Source organism: Halyomorpha halys, unplaced genomic scaffold, assembly GCF_000696795.3.
Source record: "Halyomorpha halys isolate HHAL.00 unplaced genomic scaffold, Hhal_1.1 Scaffold987.1, whole genome shotgun sequence".
NCBI classification, from domain to species: domain Eukaryota; kingdom Metazoa; phylum Arthropoda; class Insecta; order Hemiptera; family Pentatomidae; genus Halyomorpha; species Halyomorpha halys.
The window spans coordinates 159,137-182,968 of record NW_027108701.1 but is presented as its reverse complement, the minus strand read 5'-3'; the positions used below and the strand labels follow the sequence as shown (position 1 = coordinate 182,968).

At 26.8% G+C, this 23,832-nt stretch overlaps 2 protein-coding genes across 4 annotated transcripts in view; one reads left to right on the top strand and one right to left on the bottom strand.

Annotated features, from left to right (window-relative positions):
• The window catches only part of Mlh1 (DNA mismatch repair ATPase Mlh1), a gene marked incomplete in the record, with an annotated part of 14,156 nt that extends 10,069 nt beyond the window's left edge, over positions 1–4,087 (top strand). The window contains 4 exon segments of the mRNA XM_067046980.1: positions 142–205; positions 299–497; positions 2,218–2,366; positions 3,591–4,087. Of these exon segments, the coding sequence (XP_066903081.1) occupies positions 142–205; positions 299–497; positions 2,218–2,366; positions 3,591–3,740 (562 nt within the window).
• A 746-nt stretch (positions 4,088–4,833) lies between these two features.
• LOC106687592 (switch-associated protein 70) overlaps positions 4,834–23,832 on the bottom strand; it is a 29,465-nt gene continuing 10,466 nt past the window's right edge. For 2 of the 3 annotated variants that reach the window (XM_014431572.2, XM_067046981.1), the window contains exons 9-11: positions 23,084–23,220; positions 21,676–21,797; positions 4,834–20,123 (exon numbers count right to left, since the gene is read on the bottom strand). In XM_014431572.2, the coding sequence (XP_014287058.1) occupies positions 19,977–20,123; positions 21,676–21,797; positions 23,084–23,220 (406 nt within the window). In that variant the 3' untranslated portion in view covers positions 4,834–19,976. The remainder of the gene's footprint in view (positions 20,124–21,675; positions 21,798–23,083; positions 23,221–23,832) is intronic. The other variant, XM_014431573.2, reaches the window with a different exon arrangement.

Here is a 23,832-nt window from a genome sequence, read left to right as displayed (position 1 = left end):
ATTTTAATTCATTTAATATCAAACATTATTACACTTTATGACAAAAGAGAACATTATTGTTGTGTAAAGCCAGAATGATGTGTTTTAAGGTGTTGATGAAATTAAAAAAAAAAAAAAAAACATAAAAATTCATTTTTACAGAGAAGAATTATTTTTCCAAACTATGCTTTATGATTTCGGAAATTTCGGAGCCATAAAATTCAAGGTAATTATACTTACAAATTTCAAAACATGAAAATTGTTTGATTTATTTTTAATATATTTTTTACTAAATATATATGTTTAATTTTTTATTAAGAGTGGCCTCTCTCTTTATGATTTGGCAATGCTGGGATTGGAAGATCCTGAATCAAAATGGAAAGAAGAAGATGGTAAGAAGGAAATGTTAGCCGAGACTGTTTCTCAGGTCCTTGTAACAAAGGCTGAAATGCTATCGGATTATTTTTCTATAGAAATAGATAATGAAAAAAGATTGCTGAGCATTCCTCTTCTATTAGGTAACTACTAATTTATTATAATATTGAACTTATACTTAAGTTATTATGCCTTTTGATCAGTAAATTTTTTAACAATGGAAGACTGTTATGTTTCATAAAAGCAAGCTAAAGGCTATTGGTATAACTGACAAAGCGGTTATTGTCTTATTAATCCACATACCTTTCTCAAGTTTAAACCTTCCTCAAAGTTTAAACGTTATTGGCCCAGAGAGCTTTGTCAAATATTTACTGGCAATGACCAGATTCTCTTCTCAAGTCCTGAAAATCTGCGGTAATAGTACTAAGTTAGGAAAACTCATGAAAAAGTCGGAAATTGTTAGACACCACGATAGAGGATTCTTGCTGGAAAGGAATTAATTGATCCACTTCAAACTGATTGAAATCTAATTCTTACCAACGCACCAAGTTCAAGATTGGTATAAAAACATAGGTTGCAAATACTTTTTTATAATATAATTATTCATTAATGAGGTGTTTAATAGTTGCCTGTAGATTGATATGAGGAGAAAATGGTTGGGAAATGCGGTTAGCAAAGATACACAAATAAACAAAACTTATGTATTTGTACCGATGTTTCGACCTGAATTTCAGGCCTTCATCAGGGTTAAAAAAACAAAACCAGATAACTACCTTAATTCCGAGAAACATAAAAATAAAATAATAATAAACAAGCTTGGAAATATATATAACAATAAATTAACTAGATAGTAGTTGATACCAATAGAAGATAAAATGTAATATTGTAGGGGTAAGAATTATACAAAATATATGATAAAAAAAGTATTAAATACCAGACAGTGCTCAGGGAAATAAAGAGATAAATATAATTCCACACCTTTCATTATATTTATTTCTTTATTTACATGAGCACTGTCTGATTTTTTAATCATTTGTTTTCCATAATTCTTACTTCTACAATATTATATTTTATCTTCCATTAGTATCAAATACTATTTACTTAATTTATTGTTATGTATATTTCTAAGCTTTATTATTATTTTATTTTTATGTTTCTCTGAATAATGGTTGTTATTTCGTTTTGTTTTTTCAGGCCTGATGAAGTCCTAAAATTCTTGTTGCAACATCGGCACAAATAAATAAGTTTTGTTTATTGCGTGACCACCTTCTCATTAAATTTAACACATACTGTTACGTTAATTTTTGAATTATTTAAAGAATAATCTCACTTGCCATGAATTTTTTTTCTCATAATAAGGTTTTCCTCGATAATTGGATTTAATAAAGTGTTTATTTGTTAATTATTAAAAAAAAAAAAACCTGACTTTACTTACCATTATTTCTTTAATTATTATTTTTAATAAACTGTATCATGTTTATTTATTTACTATTTAAAAATAACCTGACTTTACTTACATTGGAGGAAGGGGAAAGCTGGTTGGAAAAGTGAAACCAAAAAGGCCGGCCTTGATGAAAAGTAGAGGAGTAGGGGAAGAGTCCGAGCCAATCCCTGGCTGCCTTCTGTTTTAGTTTATAGTACAATGGTAGACATTCCTATTAACTTCAATGTAAACCTAAGCTCCATGGGCATGGCTCTCAGTTTCACCTTTACTTTGAAGGAGAGTAGGGTTATACCTCCTCACCCTGTTACTTATTATTTTGTCTTCCTCCTAATGGGGTTTTGCTTAATTATTAGATGTAATAAAGTGTATTTGGTTAATTTTTTTGTTAACTATTTAAAATAATTTTTTTAATGTTTCAGACAAATATATGCCTGACATCACTCGCTTACCGAATTACATTCTTCGTTTGGCGTGTGATGTAGACTGGAAAGAAGAAAAGGCTTGCTTTGAAGGGATCTGCAGGGAAACAGCTAAGTTTTATTGCTATGTGGATACTCTTAACGAATACGTAAGTTTAAGTTAATAATTTAATTCATGAAAATAGCAAAGTTCTGAATATTTGGGTGCAGAAAAGGAAGAGTAAATATTATATATAAATGAGGCGTGAATAGAAAGTGTCATAACATCCTTTCATGAATTTTTTTATTTTCTTTATTGAATTTTTTCTATTCTATTTTATCTTTTCTCAAACGGAGAAGAATAAAGATATGAGAGAAAGGGATCAAAAGAAAATTTATTGAAGCATTTTAGCTTAAGTTCCTACTCTCAAACAAAAGAATAATTAACTGATTCATGTGTATAATTTTTAATGTATTTGACTTAGGATAATGTTTTTAAAAAATATTAAACCTCTCACATGCTTTCCTCTTCTAAATATTTTCAATTTTCTATTTTTTACTCACTTGCAACCTTTCTTCTAAAAAAAACACTTTGTCATCTCTGTAACGTATTTTTAATCCTAAGTCTGGCTGTTCGCGCCGCAGAACCCACTTGACGGTAAGATTTCAAGCTAACAGGTTTGTTTTATGTTTTATTCTCTTTTTTTCCCCTATCTTTATAAGTTTTTTCGGTGTATAATCCAAAAATCGTGAAAGTGTATAGTTAATAATGGGCAGTTCTTTGAATAAAATTGCAGTTTTATGTTTATGAAGCTGGTATGTATTTGAAGATATGAGTGGATGAAGGTGGTATGTGACATTTTGGGAAAAATGGGGATTTTTACTTAAAAGAATATTATAAGTACTCATTTCTAAACAAGACTTGTTTTAATTTTTGTACATTAAATTTGAATATTTTTATAAAATTAAAATTGTGTTATTACATACCAATAATAGTAATAACATATCCCAACCTTCCTTTCAAAACCTCCTAACTACAGTATAATACATACTTAGTTGAAAAGTTTTGGAATTATCATGATATCGTTGACTTACTTCACAGTGGTGCTAAGTATATTTTCACTAACTTAATAATTATTTTTTTGATTGAACAGATTTAGATTTTATACCTAAATATTTTCGGTCAAAAAATTATTTGAAAACTTGTAATTTTCCTAAAAGAGAGAACCTTTAATTATATTATTCGTTATGTTAATGGAAATATACTTAGCAACACTTTGAAATCATTGATCAATATGCACTTTATCGTATCATATTTTTGAAGGTAAAATTGAAACAGCTTGTCAATATTTTCTTCTACACCTTTTCTCTATTATATAATTTTAATTATCTAGGAAGGACATAATTGGAAGTGGACCTTAGAGCATATCCTTGTTCCGGCTTTGAAAAAAACTTTACTTCCACCAAAGCATTTTGCCGAAGACGGGACCATGCTACTTCTAACTTCACTACCAGATCTTTATAAAGTTTTTGAAAGATGCTAAGCTCAGCCAAACGTTTTTCTGAACATTTGTTATGTAAATAATTAAAGTATTCATAATTGTAAATAAATCTCTTCAAAATATTTTTAATGTAAATATTACTAAAAAAATCATTGGCTTCCCGTGGAAGTTTATAGATTGTTATCAACGCATTTTTAAAATTATTGTTATAATATTTGCGGTATTAGTATAATAGTATGTTATATTAAAAAAACACAAGCAATGAAATTTAAATCAATAATATTGAAATTACAGTGTTTGTAAAGTCTGATTACAATACAATTAATTAATTTTATTATCCATCTTTACCATAATAGAATGGTTACACTAAAATTGAATTGTAAGGATTTTTAGCACAAAAAATACAATTTAAGAATAACTAAAAATATCATTTTATTTTATTAAATTCTACCTACAATAAATTTAAAACCTGCAGACATTCTAAGAAAAGTTGATGCACTGTTTTAGCTAATGGGTAAGGAGTATCTAATTAAAGGTCTCTCTCTAAAAATATTCTTCAAACTTTTCATAGATGAAAAAAAGTTTTGCCTTTGATTAAATTAGATCTTTGCAGTCTGCACCGTTGCGGATGTTCTATCAGCAACGTGACACTTTGTCAAGAAAACGAAAAATGGGCCAAAATTAAAAAATGTGAAATGTACACCCTGGAATCATATTATATATTACAACTTAAGAAACAAGCAAGATTTCCATTCTTCACTTGATGTGTCTTATACAGAGATGTTTTCATTTACACTACTTGTAGCGCTATTACTATCAATAAAATTTCTTTGTTTTTTCCGTGTTAAGATAATATCATCTGCTTGGATATTTATTTTGTTAAATCTGTCTGCATAAATGTCTATGTGCAACTCGTCTTCACTGCTGTTTTCATCCCAAGACTCACTGAGTTTGGTAGTTTTACCATTAAAAAAAAAATTATAAAATGAAAGAAAGGATAAATCATTACTAGCACTAGTTGCTCAAAAAGAAATTTTTTACACTGAAAAATTGTTTTGTAAAATTCCCCAATCAAAATATTTTAGAGAGAGAGAGGTTCTTCAATTGGGTGATAGCTAAGAATACTAAGAACACATTAAAGGAAAAGGCTGTTTTTATTAAAATTTACATAATTCACAAAATGTTATTTATATAATATAAATAAGCAGATTTTGTTTACATTTAGGGATATGCCAAGCAATTATGTCCTAAAATTAAGTGATAACAGTTAAAATACTAAATTGTAACATATTTAAAAACCATAACAATCTTTACGACTATTTTAATTAAATATTAAATTTTTGACTTAAAATAAATTCATCAATGAGCAAAAAATACATATATAACAATGTGGTATCAACTATAATCTAAAAAAAAAATTATTTAATACTCTGAATACAACACTGGACAATATATATCGATCACAGAACACAATGGATAAGTGGAATGTTTATTTTTCATGTTTATAGCATTAAAATGAAAGCATTAAAAATGATTACAAATATGTTAGCAATTAATATCACATTTAGGTTAGTTTACGAGGAAGATTAAAAATAACAGGTAAGGCACCAATGGCACAGGGTATGTATGATTAGCATATTTGAAACATGCATTAATAATTATAGATATGTAATGTTATTATAATAACCCCTCAGATATTATCGAAACATAAATTTAATTAATTTTTTTTATATGGCAAGAGAAGCACCAAAAGCAGTTTTATTTTCTTAAGGATACATATATATATATATTTATTAAAATAATAAAATAACATTTGACAGTCAATAAATTAATATTAAAATAAATAATTTATTAATAGACATAACTAGGTTATGGTAACAATTTTTAAAAAGTAATAAAAAATTTAAATATAAAAAAAGGATGCTGGAAGCAGTAACCCATTAAAATTTTGTTCAGTACAGTTAAAGGGTTAAGCTTTAGCATAAAATTACTTTAAAAATGGAAATATAATTTGTCTTTTAAAGGTAATGGTTAATTTTTTTAAAATATGTAGATTAAAATTTTAACTTCTATAGTTGGTCTCATGTATTCAATGTAAAGTATAAGTTATTAAGTAAAAAATGAAAAATATTGTACGATATCTTTCAGCTTTCCACTTGCTTAATCTTAGTAGCTTATGTTTAATAAAGATTAAAATGAACAAGAATGGATTGTTCAACTTATTTTTCTTCAAACAACCTAGTAAGTCTCAAGCATTATATGTTTTAAACAAAATATACATCATATTTTTATACATTAATTTCATAAATAAATAATTGACAGGACTAAACACTCTATATTACTTATTTTTTATCTGAAACTCAAAAATATAATAATTTAAGAAAAAAAGTCAAGCTAAAATTTAAATATTATTAACTCATAAAATTATAGCAATAATTTTTAAGGATGGTCACAGGTAATGTAATAAAAATTGATTTCTCAGTTAGAGGGTTAAAATTAAGATAGTAGATCTTTTGATTAGAATTTTTTCGAATGACTGTCAATGTAACAAATAAAGTAAAATTTCATAAATTGACTTAATATTCTTTTTTAAAATAATAGCGCCCACTATTTTCAAATAGTTATGAGTTCTATAAAATATTTTCTGGGTAAATTAAAATGGATATTAAAGGAATTGGATAGCATTATATTGACATAATTAATAAAATAAACATCTAATGGACCATGCAGGCTAGTGCTGATATAACAATATTTACTGTATGTAGCATCTCAAGGCACAAGTTACTATCATACGATCATACAGAGCACAGTTTAGTAAAAGAAACACAATGGACAATATAAAATACTGCTGAAGTATGTTGTATATTAAAAAGTAATAATTTATTAACTGGATTAAATCAAATATTTAAGATTTTAAATACATAACCTTCATACAGATATATTAATAAATATGACAAGAATTATAAAAATAAATAAACAGTTGTAATCCCACAACTAAGTTCCAAAGGGTTTTATTTGTTAAAATTTATTATATTTATTTTCAGAAATTTATTTTATACCCTTTATCCACTTCTTTATTCTTTATATCATCTAAACAACGTTTTGGGCTCTTTTGCCCATTATCATGCTCTACAAATAAAAATATTTACAGTCCACTGAAATTTAGATAAACAGATTGACAGAAAGAAAATCGTACAATTTAAAAGAAAAACATTTTTGGACAACAGCACTAAAGAAAAAAAAAATAGGACTTGTATTAAATTTGGAATATATGAAAATTTCATTTTCAATTTAAAATGACATATGTCCCCAAATTAATAATAAGAACAATAACTAAACAATTTGGCTTAATCTCAAAAACATTTTAGATGTGTAAATGGTTATAAATTGTATAAATAAGTGAATGTGTATAAATAGTTAAATATTGAATTATTTGTATGTAAATGTGTAAAAAATTGTTTACTAAAATGCAATGTAAACTTGGTAGATTGTAACTGTTTAATAATTATTAAACTGTTTATTGTAAATATTTTTTTTTATAAAACTTAATAATGGGTAGAAGAGCTTGAAACGTCATTCGGATGGTATAAAGAATAAAAAAGTGTAAAATAAAGTCCTAAAAAGAAATATAATAAAGTTATGAAAAGAACATGTAATTCAAATAAATTAATATGTTCAAATGTTTTAACAGACTTTAATAATTTAATTATAAATATACAGGGAAGGGTATTTGAAAATGGACAAAAAAGGTTCTTAAACATCATATAATTAATTAATAAAGGATAATTGGAACTTTTAAAGTTTTCAATTTTCCCAAAAATTGTTAGATAGAAAAATTATTTTTAAAATTAATTGATATCCTCCTATTGGGCTGATGGATAGAAGATAGAAAATAGATATGGGCGCCCTTTAGACAACCCACAAGAAAGGAGAGAAGTTCATAAGAAGTATTCTAATGCATAACTCTCTGTACCAAGTCTACATTACAATTAAATATTATCATTCCTATTATAAATAAATAGGTTCCCCTGAAATCATTTAAACAAATTGAAAAATATATATATAACAAATAAAAGGAAATTATTAATAATGTGAAATTAAGGCATACGTAAATTCAATACAATATGCAAATAATGCGTCATTATGCAATACCAACTGAGGGAAGATGTAATAAAAAAAAATATTAATTGACATAAATTACCAGAATAAAGATAAAATAAGTCACAAGTTCTTTTAGTCCATGGAAAGCTGAAACTGAGAATTTCTTTCTTTAAGTAAAAAAATAAGATTAGTAAAATTTACTTTCTATATTTGTACCCCTTTATATGATAAAGTATAATTTCATCTTGTATAAGACTATTAATGGACATTGTGATTTTATAGTAAAATTTATAACAAATAAAAAATTTGATAACCAACAAAAGACAAATTTTGTTTAATAAATTTAACAATATAACTTTTAGTAACAAACAACTGATAATTAAGAACGCACCATTATTGTCAAAGATTAAATCACTTAAAAAATTAAGTTGTAAGACTTGCTATGTTTTTAAAATAATTTTAATCAACATCATGATAGAATTATTCTAAGTCATTTTTTTCAATGGCAATTTTAATGGCTAATATGATAGTAATTAAGTACAAAAACAAAAAAAAAAAAAATACAATCAAACTAAAAAGAGGCAACATTACATAAATATTTTCTTGTTAATATAAATTTTGAAATTTATAACTAAAAAATACAGTTTATAAAACAAACAATATATATTGCAACATTCACAAGAACAAATTCATATAAATGCTGTTGAAGACGATATAACAAAGTTATTGCAATGGATACTGAAACCCATTTAAATATTGCACAAAATTATGTATACATTTTTTTAATTATCACATCTAAGTTTCAACAATACAGTACTCTCATAGTAATCCAGTAATGGAATAATTTACCACAGAAGTTTATTTGTTTGAAAAAAATTGTATAGTTTTTAAAAATTGAAACTGGATTAACGAGAGGGTACTGTAAGATGGAAGTAGACATTCAAAACAAAAGAACATATGATATAGAATAAAAAAGTAACACCAAACTTTTCTCCAGGCAGTGTCATGAACCTTATTCCTAATTATGATATGATATTTAGCTTAAATGTTAACAATTACTTTGACTGAAAGGTATTAAAATATTACATCCCATCTTTATATGGGTGATTCTCATATAATGGACAATTTTTTTAAAAAAAAGCTCATCTCCAAAAATGTCGAATTTTTAGATTAGTTCTTATCTAAAACCGCTATCAAGAAAAACTTGAACGCGAAATCCAAACATAAGTTTTAATTAAAAATTTTTATTACTCATCCATTATTGTGGCCAAAAAGATCCCATGATAATGAAATCATAAAAAATCACAACAATAGTAAAATGAACTTAAGAAAACAATTTAACGTTGAATTAATGTCCAATTATTAATTTTAAGATCTCATTTCATAAGATCAATAAAAATTACTCATAATGAAATGCGAAAAATTAAACAAAAGGTCATTAACTATATCAAATCACAACAATGTAAAATCAAAATACAGTGTAATCTCGGTAATCCAAAATAGTTGCTGTAGGGAGGTGTACGGATTATAGAAAGTTTTAAGAAAAATAGTACAAAAAAAAATTCAACAATATGAAAGTACCACTTTATTTATTTATTTTTTGAAAATTTGACAGTTTGAAGTTTTAAAAAATTAATCTTCTATAAAGAAGTCTTTATTCTTTTTTTTTTTGTCAGGTTCTACAAGTTTTATAATATCACTGGCCAATAGCCGTAAATGTAGCTGTTATATCAACCATCTAAGGCCGATCAGGTATTAAATAAAAAAACTAGCCGTATTTTGGATGGTTATATTTTTGTTTTCTTATACATTTTATATCCTTATTATACTAAGTGATGATTTAATTTGTTAAAATTATAAGGTAGTTTATTTATGAGTAAAAAAAGTATAAATTAAAAAAAAAATTACTCTTTGTATGGATTTATTTTATTAAAATGTTATATAAAAAAAAAGTACACCAACAAAGTTTGAATTATACATAGTTCTACAATTAATTAAATTAGTTTTACAGAATCAAATTATTTATACAACATATATGTATTTATAATTCCAACAAAATATACTATGAACACTTTCATTGGAATTAGATTACCCGTTATAGAAACTAACTAAAAACTTTTTTTAAAACATTAGTTTGGATTACTGAGAATACTCTGTATACTGTCATGTCACTTTTCTTTTCAGCTGAACAATGTGAAAGGAATAAGAGACAAAGTGGTGACCCTCATGTTTAGAACTCCAACATTGCCAGAACCTTTCAGAATCTCAGAAGTAAATAAAAGTTTTCTATTATTTTATTTGTTCACATGACAATGACTTTTTTTCCCAGGATATATTTTGAAATACTCAACACTATGTTTTAACAGGATAAAAAATCAACTAAAATAGTTTTTGTAAGCTTTAAGTTGTGACTAGATTTTTATTTTCTGAGGAAAAAAGAGTTAAGATATATTTTAATGTAAAAATGTTGCTCTGAGACAACCATTGCCATAGCGATGATAATCGAAGTGCTCACGGTAAATAGAACATAGTAATATAATTCAGTCATTGTGTCTACTACTGAAGAAATGCTTACCATATTATAAGACTACTTTGGCCAACAAGAATTTATACTGATCCTTAGAAATCATTTTATTCAAGTGGTACTTGAAAATTACCCATTGTTTGAGAATCACCCATACAAGAAAAATGCATAACTAACTCAAAACTAAAATAAAATGCAGACTACTCATGAAGCCTCCTACTAAGAAGACTATAACGCAGATATGCATTGCAGTGCGGCATGCAGCTGTGCTGAGTCTACAACAGCCTATCCCGTGTACTCGGCATGAAAGACATGGTTCTCCTTACTTTCGTTCCAGCCTTCAACCAAGCCAAGTGAAAGACATTTAAGCCACAGGTGTAAATATACAAATAAAGAAACAAGCTATATGTGGAAATAGATATCTTATCTCTGCGGATATACGGCATGCTCTAATTGATGCGATAGTAAGATTAGAACAGAAATTAAGCAGGCCCAACATTCATGTACAAAGCTTGTTATTTACACAATCACACTATGGGATACTCATTATTTATTATTAATTTGACAATAAATAATTTAAATTGTTGAAGATATATTGTAGATTAAATTGTAGATAAAAAAGTAAATAAATAAAAAGCTTCTTCCAAAAAATCCTCTTGTTAGAGCGCTCCTAGTGGATATCATGAGAACTACTGCCCTATATCTTGTTTGCCAATGGTTGCTTATCTTGTGTTTTTAAAAGTTTTAGTTACAGTTTATTTTCTTATTTATAAATACTATTTGTTATTTATATTTATATCTCTAATAATCCTCATGAGTTTTTGTCATAACACATGGTAAAAATTTGGGAATTACCTACTTTAGAAAAAGAAGTATAATTCGTGCAAAATTATGGCATGAATAAACCTTGCAGCAATGAACACAAAATGAAAATGTGTAATTCAAGCCAACGGAGATGTTACAATAAACCCTATTTTTAAATTTATAAATCAATAAATTACAAATTTACATTAATTACCACAATCAGGTTCATTTACAAATGGTCCTGTAACTTAACATCAATTAAATAGGAAGAAAAAGATGGTCAAAAATGACAAAAGTTTAAACAAAATTTATAAAAATATTATTTTTTAAAACATGGATCTAAATTCAGATAAATCAACATAGACCATAAAACAAAATCATACTTCATCAAAAATTCTAATGACAACCACCAAGAGCACTGACCATTGACAAAATTAATCACAACAATTATTGAATAAAATATTCAACAGTAAACAGTGCTCTTTAAATATTTAATTAAAGAGAATTATCACTGCTTTATTGGGATAAAATATTGATTAATTTGGACAATGTAAGTTTTCTTGTCAAAATCAGAGCTAAATCGTTTGAGACATTGGGAAACAGAATCCACAATAATGAGATATTTAGATCTAAAACAGCTCTTAAAAAAATTCGAAATCTTTGAAACAGATTCGAAAAAAATAATGTAATGTAAGTCAGAACCATGAATAACCGAAAATTATAACAGAATATCAAACAAGAGTTAGTAAATCTGCATTTTCAAAAATTTTGACAGACACCTAATTCTATTATAAATTCTTAAAATCAAGACATTTTTTTCTTCAATGACTCAAAGGAAGTTAAATTACTTAAATGAATAATGAATGGATGTAGAAATACATTAATCTTGTACTAACACATTGTACAACAAAAAAAAAAAAAATCACCAGAACTAATTATAAATAACCAATAAAATTATTTCATTTATTTGAATCTGAAGCAATGTGGATTTGATTGTTACCTAGATCATTTTAGATATAGTTCATGTAATAACTCTCAGACAATCTATAATGAGAAGAAAGGAAAGCGAAGTATAGACACTTAATTCTATTCGGGCTTACAAGTAAACTGAAAATATTAATTAAAAGAACAATTATATTTTATCAACAGTATAAACACACAAATTAATTAAATATACTCCAAACAATGATTTATTCAATTAAATGTTCAATGGGAAAAGCAAAATAAAGTCACATCTTCGAGAATTTAGGAGTTTTTAAAAGCTAGGGAATAGAGATATATGTCTGCCAAATGTACCTCAGATGATCTAAGATTATCATAAGCAAGAAAAAGAACATTATAATTTAAAAGTGAAAAAATTGAAAGTTAACATTACAATCATCTCTCTCACTAATGAAGAGGTCAAATAGGGAAAACAATAAATTTTTAATCTACACTTTTCTAATATCAGTGCAAAACAAGTGAAGCTAAATTGTATAAAGATCATAGTTGAAATAAACCAATAAAGGTGGGTTTACATTCTATGACATTTTTTGATTTTTTTTAAATAACATTAATAATTTATATTAATTATCTAAGAATATGTATACATCTGAGAAATATAATTTTTTTTTTATTCTATTTTGAATAAACGTATTCCATAGACTGAGGTTATTTTTTTTTTTTTACTAGGGTCGTTCTGTAGACTATCTCAAATCTATTAGGGATGGCTTAAGTTGAACCCAGCTTGTAAATGATACAATTTACAGAATGTCAAATACAAAATTAAGGAAATATTTTTTTTTATATTAGAAGTACTACTATTAAAGCAAAGCAACAATATATTTATAATACAAGAAAAATTATGAATTTTTACATTTTAAAAATAATTTTTATATTAAACATTTTTGAATTTGTTACTATTAAGGAAAGATAGGACGAGTGCAGACTAAAATTTTAAAATTATGACTTCTAATGATATTATTGATAATTTAATTTTGAAAATTAGTCAATAAAAATGTCATTCCTTTCTATAAACTTTGAATCAACTAGTCTATTCATTTTATAATAATAAAAATTCAAACATCTCAATGTAGGCATAAGTACAAAATCACCCCAAAGATATAGGGTGCGAGCGTAATTGACTATAATTTTTCTTTTGTTTGAATTGAATGGCTCTTGGGGCAAGGTCATGAAATCTGTTCTCCCTAAAGTACAGACCAGCAATAATATTTTCAATTGGTCAAAATTTCATTGAGTTATGTATTTTTTCCCTGCAAAGTCAACAGAGTAAAAAAAGGTTAAAACGTTACACAGGTTAAATGAGCAATGAAACTGAAGTTTTATATTAAGAGCTTAAAGAAACGGAAGGGGAATTTTGTTTTTCCAATCAGTTTAAACAAATAGTACTTTAGTTCTAAAGTGAAATCAGAAGAGAAAATAACATCCAACATTTACAAAGATGTGCCCGACTTTTTGAATGGTGGTAAATTAAAAAAAAAAAGCATTTGGCTAGTTTTACACTACAGCTGAGTACTGTAAGGTCACAATAATAATTTATAAAATACCTGTTTTGATTTTGCCTGAAAAATGCAGTTGCCCCAAATCACCATAATACATCCCATGCACTTGACCCTTCCTCGTAGTAATTCTTTTTATAATTCTATGGTATAATAAAATCTTTACGATAGTAATAATGATCCCATCTTAGTATGAAGTAAAAAAATACTTGTACATATTTACATATATTTATTAATGTTTTCTTATTTACCTTTAGTTGAAATAAATGTGCTGATAGAAATTATAAGAACCATGCATACTGATAGAAGTGAGAAGGTAAGATTATAGTAAAAATCAGATTAAAAGAAGAAAGATAAAACAGTTTATTAGTCATAGATTGTAACCAACCTCAATGGATCATAGAAATAAAAGCAGAAGTGAAAGAAAAATATTTATGCTTAAAATACTAACAATATTAGCAGAGTAATAAAATGAAACAAATGCTTGGTGGTTTCGAACATTAAAAACTGGCCAAAATAAAAAGAAAAAACACCGGAATAAGTGACAGACCTTTTGTATTAATCTAAATAGCTCATTTCAAAGTTTATTATTTAAAAATAAAATAAAAATACTAATTGAAATGATAAAACAATTTTTAATTTTAAAATTTATTCGTTTTATTTTTTTAGTTTCAAATAAGAATAAATCATATCTCTTCAGGAATATTACATATAGATGATTGACCACATGCGAATTTGAAAGAGATCGCCAGGGCTGTGGTAAAGAAGAAAAAATAGATATTTCAATTATATATTGGTCGCAGAAATTTCAGCTCACAATTTAGATCTTCATCGGGGTTGTTGTGTAGGGTAGAGATGTAAACAATGGAACAAAGAGACTTTGAGAATGTCTCTTAACCTAGAGAGAGATTTAGCCTTCAGCATTTTGCTCATATTGAGAAATAAGCGTCTATATTCTCCTAGTATTTCATCTGTTTTATTTATACTTTTGTCTACTTCCCGTTAACCCTTTGATATTGTTATTGCCGCTTCTTTATGTTGCTAACTCTCTTACTTCTCCACCTATACTAAATTCGGTTTTGCTCTGGCCTCCTTGCAACGGTAAGACTGAGCATTTCTATAGCATATTATATATAGTACACTCCTAAAGAGACATATTTTTTTTCTCATTTGAGCATTTTGCTCATCTGGACACATTCTTCATTTCTTATCTTAAATTATAAGCAAAGGTAAGAGAATCTTAGATCTTTTACGAACTTTGGATTCTTCAGCCCCTGATGGAAGAACTACAGTTTACTATTTCAATTTCAAATTATATTGTAAGTAATTATAAAAATTTTTGTTATCATCACATCCAATTATATTTTTAAAAAATAGTAAAAATCAAGTACCAGGAGAAAAACGCTTATGGAACACCTCTTAGGGGACAGAAAAGGACACTCCTGCCAGGTTAATATCTACACCCAACACAACAGTCCTGATGAATGCCAAAATGTCGGCAATCAATAAATATTTCAAATAGCTATTTTTCCTTGATGACTGCAGCCCTCGGAATTTCCTTAAAATCTCTAGGAATGCTTTTTACTCCCATCTACTTATTAAGGAATTCATAGTAAGGAAAAGTATTACAATTGTGAAATTTTAGGATCTGAGTTTTCATTCACAAGAATGTATACTTCCAGATCCCTCTGTAAAATGGCCTCTATGTGAATGTGAATAGCATAGCTCAAAAAAAAAATAAAAATAATAATAAATAAAATAAAAAGGTGTAATAAAACAAATTATTTATTTGAGGTAATTCATGCATGCAATGTTATCGAAACTGTTTCTCTAAAATATACGTTATACTATCAGTTTTATAGTTTTTTTTTTTTTAATTGCAAAATGGCTTAGATGACTTTGATTAAACTTGTTATATCAATGTACAAATAAGTAGTCTTAAATATTAGCTAGATATGATTTTCATGAAATAGTCGTTAATTTCCATTAAAAACAGGGTTTAAATGCCTAATTTATAAATTGGCTTCCTCTAAAGCACCTTCAATTTTGTTAATTTGGAATAATTAACAGCCCCTCATTGTTAGTGTCAATAAAAAAGGATAGATATATTACTAAGAAATAATTTGATGATTAACAAACAAAAGAAGAATTATTTTCCCAGGTTCAAAACCAAGTGGAAATAGATCAGTATAGATGTATAATATACCTTTAGAAAGCAAATGATTTTAGAAAAATAATATCTAACGTATGATCTTTTGACTGCAAAAGTGGAGTAAGTCAAAACTTATCACTAACGGGCAAATTCTATAATGATTTTTTAAGGAATAACAGAAATATAAAACTTCACATCTTTAAGTTGGAGTACATGCTTGTACAGAACGATTGTGGGGAGAACAAGGGATTGCATCCATAATGAGAATCAGGGAAGAATTAAGAGTCCTATCAATGAAGGAAGTCTGTCCAGCTGAATAAGTTCGGCCATATCATTAGGATGGAAAGTTCCCGAGGTCCAATAAAGAGTATGGACTATGTCCTTGATGGTAGAAGACCTTAAGGCTGACCAAGGATGTTGGACCTAAAGGAGGATTACCGAGATCCACTATGAACAGTCCCTAATGGTGGAACCAAGGATATTGGGCCCAGAACAAATCGACCATTTGTGCAAGAGGAAAGGTAAAAATCTCCATCAAGTCAGAAACATGGTAAGAGACTGACCGTAGCAATCCTAGCTCGATGCTACCTGCTGATAAGGTACTGCGCACAGGAGTGACACAACAGATGAAATAAGAGCTTTCTATTTTAAAAATAGTCAATTAAAAGGATATTCAAAAGTTTAAGAGCATTTAAAATGAATCCACTTAATAATTAATTAACTTTTAATAAAAAGGAATTTTTATGAGAACAGAATCAATTTACACCCCTTTTCTCAACAGCAAGTATAAACCTGAATAAGATAATGGTGAGGGTGGTAAACACATAAATATAACAGATGAGGCGGACGGGAAAAATATATGCTAATGAATTATTTTAAATGATAAATACTTATTTAGTAAAACATTTGAACCCATTTTTAATTGAAAAATTTGAGGTTTTATATTCATAATTAAATATCATCGAGCTACAAAATAACTTAATTTAAAAGGAAATATGTATTGTATTTCATACTTTGAAATTACTGTAAATAATTAAAATTGTAATGGTAATTAAATATACCAAAATCTTTTGCATAATAAAGAGATTTTCAATTAAATAATCATTTTATGTTTTGGCCAGATTTTCAAGATAAGCAATTATTTTGCAATACCTTATTATTTCAAACATAGTGAATTTAAAGAAAAAATGTGAAAATTTAATAAAAATTTCTAATTAAGAGTGCTATTATTTAATTATGGTACAAATTAAGTCTTTGCAATTTGAAATCTATACTGTGCTGATTTGTACATATTCAGTCTAAACTAAGTGACTAAAAGTAAAGTAATTCAGAAAGCATTGGAGTGATATATAGATCTTTCAGCCACAGAGAAAAAAAAAATCATTACTTCTTTCATGAAACAACCTCTTCAAACCTAAATAACTATAACAAATATATAAATATTACTACTAAAATTATAAAAATGAATATGAAATAACAAAGATTGTTAGTCACATACAGAACAATACATAAAACTGATTAATAACTAGGCACCATACATCACATATTTGACAAAAAAAATTAGTAACCACAGTGATGATTATTGAAAGATATCTTGATATAGTGGATTTAATTGACATTGTTTTTAATTAAAATTGTTTTAGATTTACTTAATATAGAAAGCATTGGGCTATTTGAATGCTTCATTTTAGTTACAGAATTGATTAAAAACAATAGAATGTTTCAATAAAATCAAGAAGAAATATACTATATATTAGATAAGAAATAGAAATATATATTAGATTGCAAACAGGTAATATATAAATTTTAACTGCGGGTAATTCAAGTGATAATGTACAAATGTTGTAGTACAATGCAAATTTAACATTTTTAAATGAAAAGTTCAGTTAGTTTACTTACACAGGTCTAAACAGGAATTTAATTAATAATCTCGCAGATGAATTGCACCTGAATGTATTATGATTTGTATTGTGCCTTACTGAGGGTCTTGTATCAGAGCAAAAATGATCCCATTAATAAGCACAATACAACTAAAACCGCCCAAGCAGAAATGCTAATAAAAGCACACTGACATAACAGAAAACCTATATCATTTAGGTACTTTATGTATAAAAACAGTAATTAAAGATTAATTTATATTGAAAAAAGTATGAACCTACACCTAAATATATAGGAAACATAAATACGAATGAACGAAGCAATACTGAAGATTTTTTTTTAATGAGGTCATAACACTAAAAATTAAAAAAAAAGTAATATCTAGGCTAGTATTATGTTACCACAGGGGCTCTTTACACAAGAGCATAGTTCCAATCAACTGTTTAGTTTGATTTTTTCCACAACATATAAAAGGACTGCATATGAATAAAATTCATAGTTGTAATAAAAAGTTAAAAACAGTATTTTTTACTCACATTATATCGAACATTAAATGTAACTTATCATCACATTTTCTTAACTTCTTGAAAGCCTTACTATACAGAAAATATTTATAAATAAATGAATAAATTTCATCGCTTTACCAATCAAGAAATTGATAGCAGTACGGTATCAAGCTATCAGGGTAATATTCTGTTAAATGTGTGCCAATAATTTGAATTAAATTCCCACAGAAGCAACAAATAATGCATATAATAGAAAAAATATAGGATAAAGTTAAAATTAATTAGCACACAAAACAATCAATGAGAAATATTTCTTTTTTCTCTTTCTCCTTCTTATATAGCATTTTTCTCTTATATCTTTCTATTTGAGACTACTAGAGCAGAAGTGGTATACACCACAAAATCTTGTAAATTTCAATATTGAAGTCTGAAAAACTAATTCAATGTTTATTTAAAATATTCCTATAGGTAGAAGCACTCGACCAATCCAAAAAAATTTCTTTTAAAGCAAAATGAAATGCAATTTTGCAATGTAGTCTAAGCAATTATGCATCCATGGCCTCATATTTCTTTCCCTTAACTATAATGTCAACTTAGAGTCATAATCACATCTTCATTATTTTATGTTTTATTATATATTCTTTTAGCAAATAAAACTTCTATATTTTTATGTACTAATTCATACTGATATTTTAGTACTGATCAATAGATGTTGACATCTGGTCAGACCATATTGGATATACTTTTCTGAACAAAAAAGAAATCTCATTTTTTCATTAATTTCACATTATTTAAATTTTTGGATATTTCTATGTATGCTACTTTTTTTGCCTTTCAGTATCGAACTCGAACCTCAGTCCACAACCGCTACTCATTTCTATCTGCAGCTATTCAGTTCCATGTCTTTACTCTTGTTTTTCCCACGCCACATATTCCCTGTATGTGATCCTAGGCTTCCAGGTTTCACCACTATATACCATTTGGTCTTCCGGGTGTCCTCCATGCATGTCCTAACCACCTGAGCTACTACTCTATTTTTTCCTACAATGAGACCTAATCCATCCGTAATTATTTTTGTGCATGTACAGTCTCCTTTTGTCCTCTTGACAATTTATTGAGATGGTTAATGTAAACAAGTTCTTTTTGAAGGTTGTCCAATGCTCTGCTCTATATAGTAGCACTGATAAAGACATACTTCAGCATTCTATTCCATTGTATCATATCCTTCTTATGGATTTTATATTATGACTATATTTCTTCTTCATTGCTTTTATACCTTTTTGTTTGTTATTTTCTATAACTCTATATGAAGGCTCACATCTTAGTTGGAAACTTTGATTACATCTAAGATCAACAATATCTCCATCATAGCTTTTACTTGAACGGTTTTAGTAGAGGGTCTTGAAACCAAAATTTTTAGAAAGCCCCTGTGCTACCATAATCTAATATCTAACTAATTTAATTTCAGTTCTCATTAGGAGACTAGGTAAATATTAAGAATAATTAACTCGGAAATTTAAACTCTAACACAATTCTTGTACAAAAGTTTAACTTTTAAAAATAATTAATAGTAAATTTATAGATTTTAAATCTTTAATATAAGTATAAATATATTTAGAATAAGTAATAATTTAAAAAAAAAATAAACTAATTAATATGAAGATAAAAACAGTATTTACAATATATTTATAACCAATTAATTTACATTCCAGTCTGAGCGTTTAAGTACTATCTTTAAAGGTCTAAGAACTGATTCTCTTGATCCTCAAATTTTTATGGATCTCATTTGACAATTATATTGCACATTAACCGATATTATGATTTCAAAACAACTAAAACTATCAAATCAAATATGAACATAATCCTTGGGATTATACACAAGTCGAAAATTAGTTCGATAACAATGACCTTTAATATATACAGAATGACATGAAGTGGGAAGGTGGCTTGATCCCATAAAACCTAAAATAAGTAAAATTAAATTATAAATAGTAAATTAATCAACTAACATTTATATTTGAATTTCAAATTTATGCTCTAATAATCAGGCAGAAAAAAAAGGATAAATATTTAGATATGACTTTCCAGCATATCTTTTTATGAAAGTAAAAACTTATTAACATTTCGAAGTATTCCTTCGTCTTCAGGACTTTTTTCTTATATTTAATAATTGTAATATATAAATCTATATAACATAATGTATAAAATAAATGTATAAACAATCCATAAATATCACATCAACTAATCATATAAAATTTTAATTTTAACATCTTTGATTAAACACTAATGCCACAAAAAACTATGTTCTCTTAAAATTATAATGTTTAGAGGAAAATTTTATCATAATAGTCAAAGTAATAAACACACTGTAGGCAAAAGTGTGAAATCATGTCAATAGACGTTAGATTTAGAATTTTTTTTTTTGGACAAAAATTAACTATTAATTTTTTCTACTCGATAGTATATCACTTGCTATTATAATTTATAAATGAAAAAAAAATTTAGATAGAGGAGAAGATGGTTGGGGGTGTGGTCAAAATGAAACACAAATAAATTGATATAACTTATTTATGTTTCATTTTGACTGCAACCCCAACCATCTTCTCCTCTTACAAGTCATCCACGGTCAACTATCTCTCATAATTATGAAAAAAAAAATTAAAATATTCACTATTTCATATATTTATTTAATCATCTAAGATCTATACAAAGTCAGTATCAAGCAAGATAAATTATATAAAAATATGAAGAATGAAATGTTCAACATAGACATAAAATTTGTTTACTGTCTTATACTTAGAGTTATTGTTAGATAAAATATGGTTATAAGATGGGATGAGATGGAACCCATATGTTCAAGATTGTACATAGTACAACCCCTCAATCTACGTTTCAGTTCAACTTTAAGTCACCCATGGTTTTTGGTAATTTGTTCTTTTAACATTCTAACAATGTATAGTAACAAATACAGTATAATAGAATAAATTGACTGTGATTAAAAGTTTTAATGTTAATGTGAAGAATTAACAAAATTGGGCTATTTTAACTGAAATTATTGACCTGGGCAGTGGCTATTCGCCTGCATAAAGTTTTTAAAAATTGATGTGGATGTGAAATTTTATTTAAGATTGTCCTTGGGAATGGCCAATATAGATAAAGAGATATAGATTGTTTTTTGTTTTGGATTTTAAATAATGCTATTGTCCCAAATATTGTGAAGAATATTATTTTTAAAAATCATAAGTAATTCTTCTTTTAACATAAGTGAATGTGTTTTATGTCTGTTAGGGATAGCAGAAAGTATAATAGTTTTGTTATTTGCTACTTTCAGGTTCCTAAAGAGTAGACTGATAACTTTGTGATAGAAGAATAACTAGCATTTTCCACTTTAAAACTTGAATTTCTCCAAAAAAATTTTTGGAATAAGCCAAAATTTCTCAACAGCTTTTCGACTAAATCACCATTTTGTAAAATATACTAATTTTACTACAACTGATAAGTAGTTAATTATTACCTTAGGTGTACTGTGTTGAGTCATCGTATGTTCGACATAATATATTCTATCCCTTGCTTTCTGGAGCTCTTTATCCAATCTCTGGCGTTCTTCTTCTAGCTCTCGGAGCCTTGCTTCTGCAGCTACACCAATAGAAAACATCTTATGAGTTAATATCTTCTAACAATAATAATATTTATCTATTATAAACAACTATATTTTTTTATTTATATATTTATTTAGAGGGATTCATTTTATTATTACTAAATATCAATCACAAATATATTAATATACTGAAGAGTAATGTTTTTAAAAGAAAGCTTTTAGAAGTAATAAGTGAAAGGAGACTAAAAATAAGGAAATTTAAAATTTGATTTTTATTTTAGTTGAGAAAATTTTGAAAAATTGTTGTTAAGGATTACAAGTAAGCCTATGTAACAAGTAAGATGATGTAAATATATTTTTAAAAATTGTTGACAGTATTGATACATGATATATGGGATTGAATTTTAAAATGAACACTTTAAGGTCTGAAATGTTACCCAATTTATAAATGAAATGTGTATGAAGATTTGGATGGTTAATACTATGTTTCTTAATATTATAATTTTAATTTTTATGTAGAAAATATATAGCTAATATTTACAATAGGTTACATGTAAGATTCTGAGTTTTAAATTAAGTTTGTAATAATATATGGTAAGAAAGAACTAATAGACTTATTGAAGTATCTAATAATTTCTGGAAAATTAAAAAAAAAAAACCTCACAACTTCAACTATCCTGTATTGGTTAATTCAATGATATTTTGGACTTTTCTTTGTCAATTTTCAAATCAATTCCTTCTGATAGAACACTTGTTAATTAACCTATAATTTGAATTTCACTGAAATATACTTTCTCGTTATGTTTTATATTTGATGACAATTTTTTTGGTATTTAATAATGTGGTAATCTTATCTTTCCGCATTGACAAGTGTTCTAATATGAGGAATTGATTTGAAAATGGACAAAGCAAAAGTCATAAACATCACCGCATCAGTCAATAAAGGATGGTAGAAGTTGTATTTTTTTTGTTTTATTTCCCAGAAATTATTACACAAAAGAATTATAATTCTTAGAAAACAGTATTTTTTTTTTTAGAAGATATATTTAATATTTCCATATGCTTTGCGGGCTTAGTGAAACTTGTAACCTATTTTCCCAACTGGAGAGAATTTTCAATGTCTGTTATAAAATTTAAATTCAAAAACAAGGCCTCAGTAATAATTGCAATCTGGGACAAGCATAACTCTTATATTACATCTCTGATAAGACTGAACAGGAAACAAATCTATGCAAGCAGAGCCTCCTTTCATTTCATTTTCATAGTAATGTTATGATACAGATAGAAATATATTTTACTATAAAGAAAAAAAATCCATAAATACCCAATAACTTATTTTCTTTTTCTTTCTGTTTCGCTTCAAATTCCTTCCTTTTCTCTCTCTCCTGCTCCAATAGAAGCCTTTGTTCCTCTTGTAATTGCTCTAATTCCTCTCGTTTTTCCCATTCTTCCCTTAATACCCTGGTAAGAACAAAACAAAATAGTTAAGAAATTTGAGTATCATTGGGGAAAAAAATAGATAATTCAATATAAAAAAAAACTCGTAAGCCAGAAATTGCTAGAAAAGGAGGGGGAGGAGAGAATGTAAAGAAGCAACCGATAACATATATATATATATATATCGATAAGGAAATATAAACAGAATGCCAGATTACTGATGAGGTTCTAATCAAAGAACTTAATCCAGATATAGATGAAGGCAAAGAGAAAAATTAAGTGGACACCTCACCATTAATGGAGATAGAGGTATTAAAGAAGTTTATGATGTGTCACAATGTTTTTTCACTCCATAAATTGACATGACTGGCTTCCAATTAGTTGAAAATGAAAAAAAAAACTAATAAGTTTTATCTTAAAAAAAAAGGACGATGGTAATAAATAAGGACTGACAAAAGATTATTTACTATTTGAGTTATTTTGACCGCACTCAAACCATCTTCCTTCTATTAAAAGCAAAAAGTTAAAAACGATTATTTTTCAGTTTGAAATTGAAAAAAAAATATATATATATTTTTCTGAATTTTTAATATGTATATGTTCCTCTTTTATAAATCCTAATAATATTTCAAATAA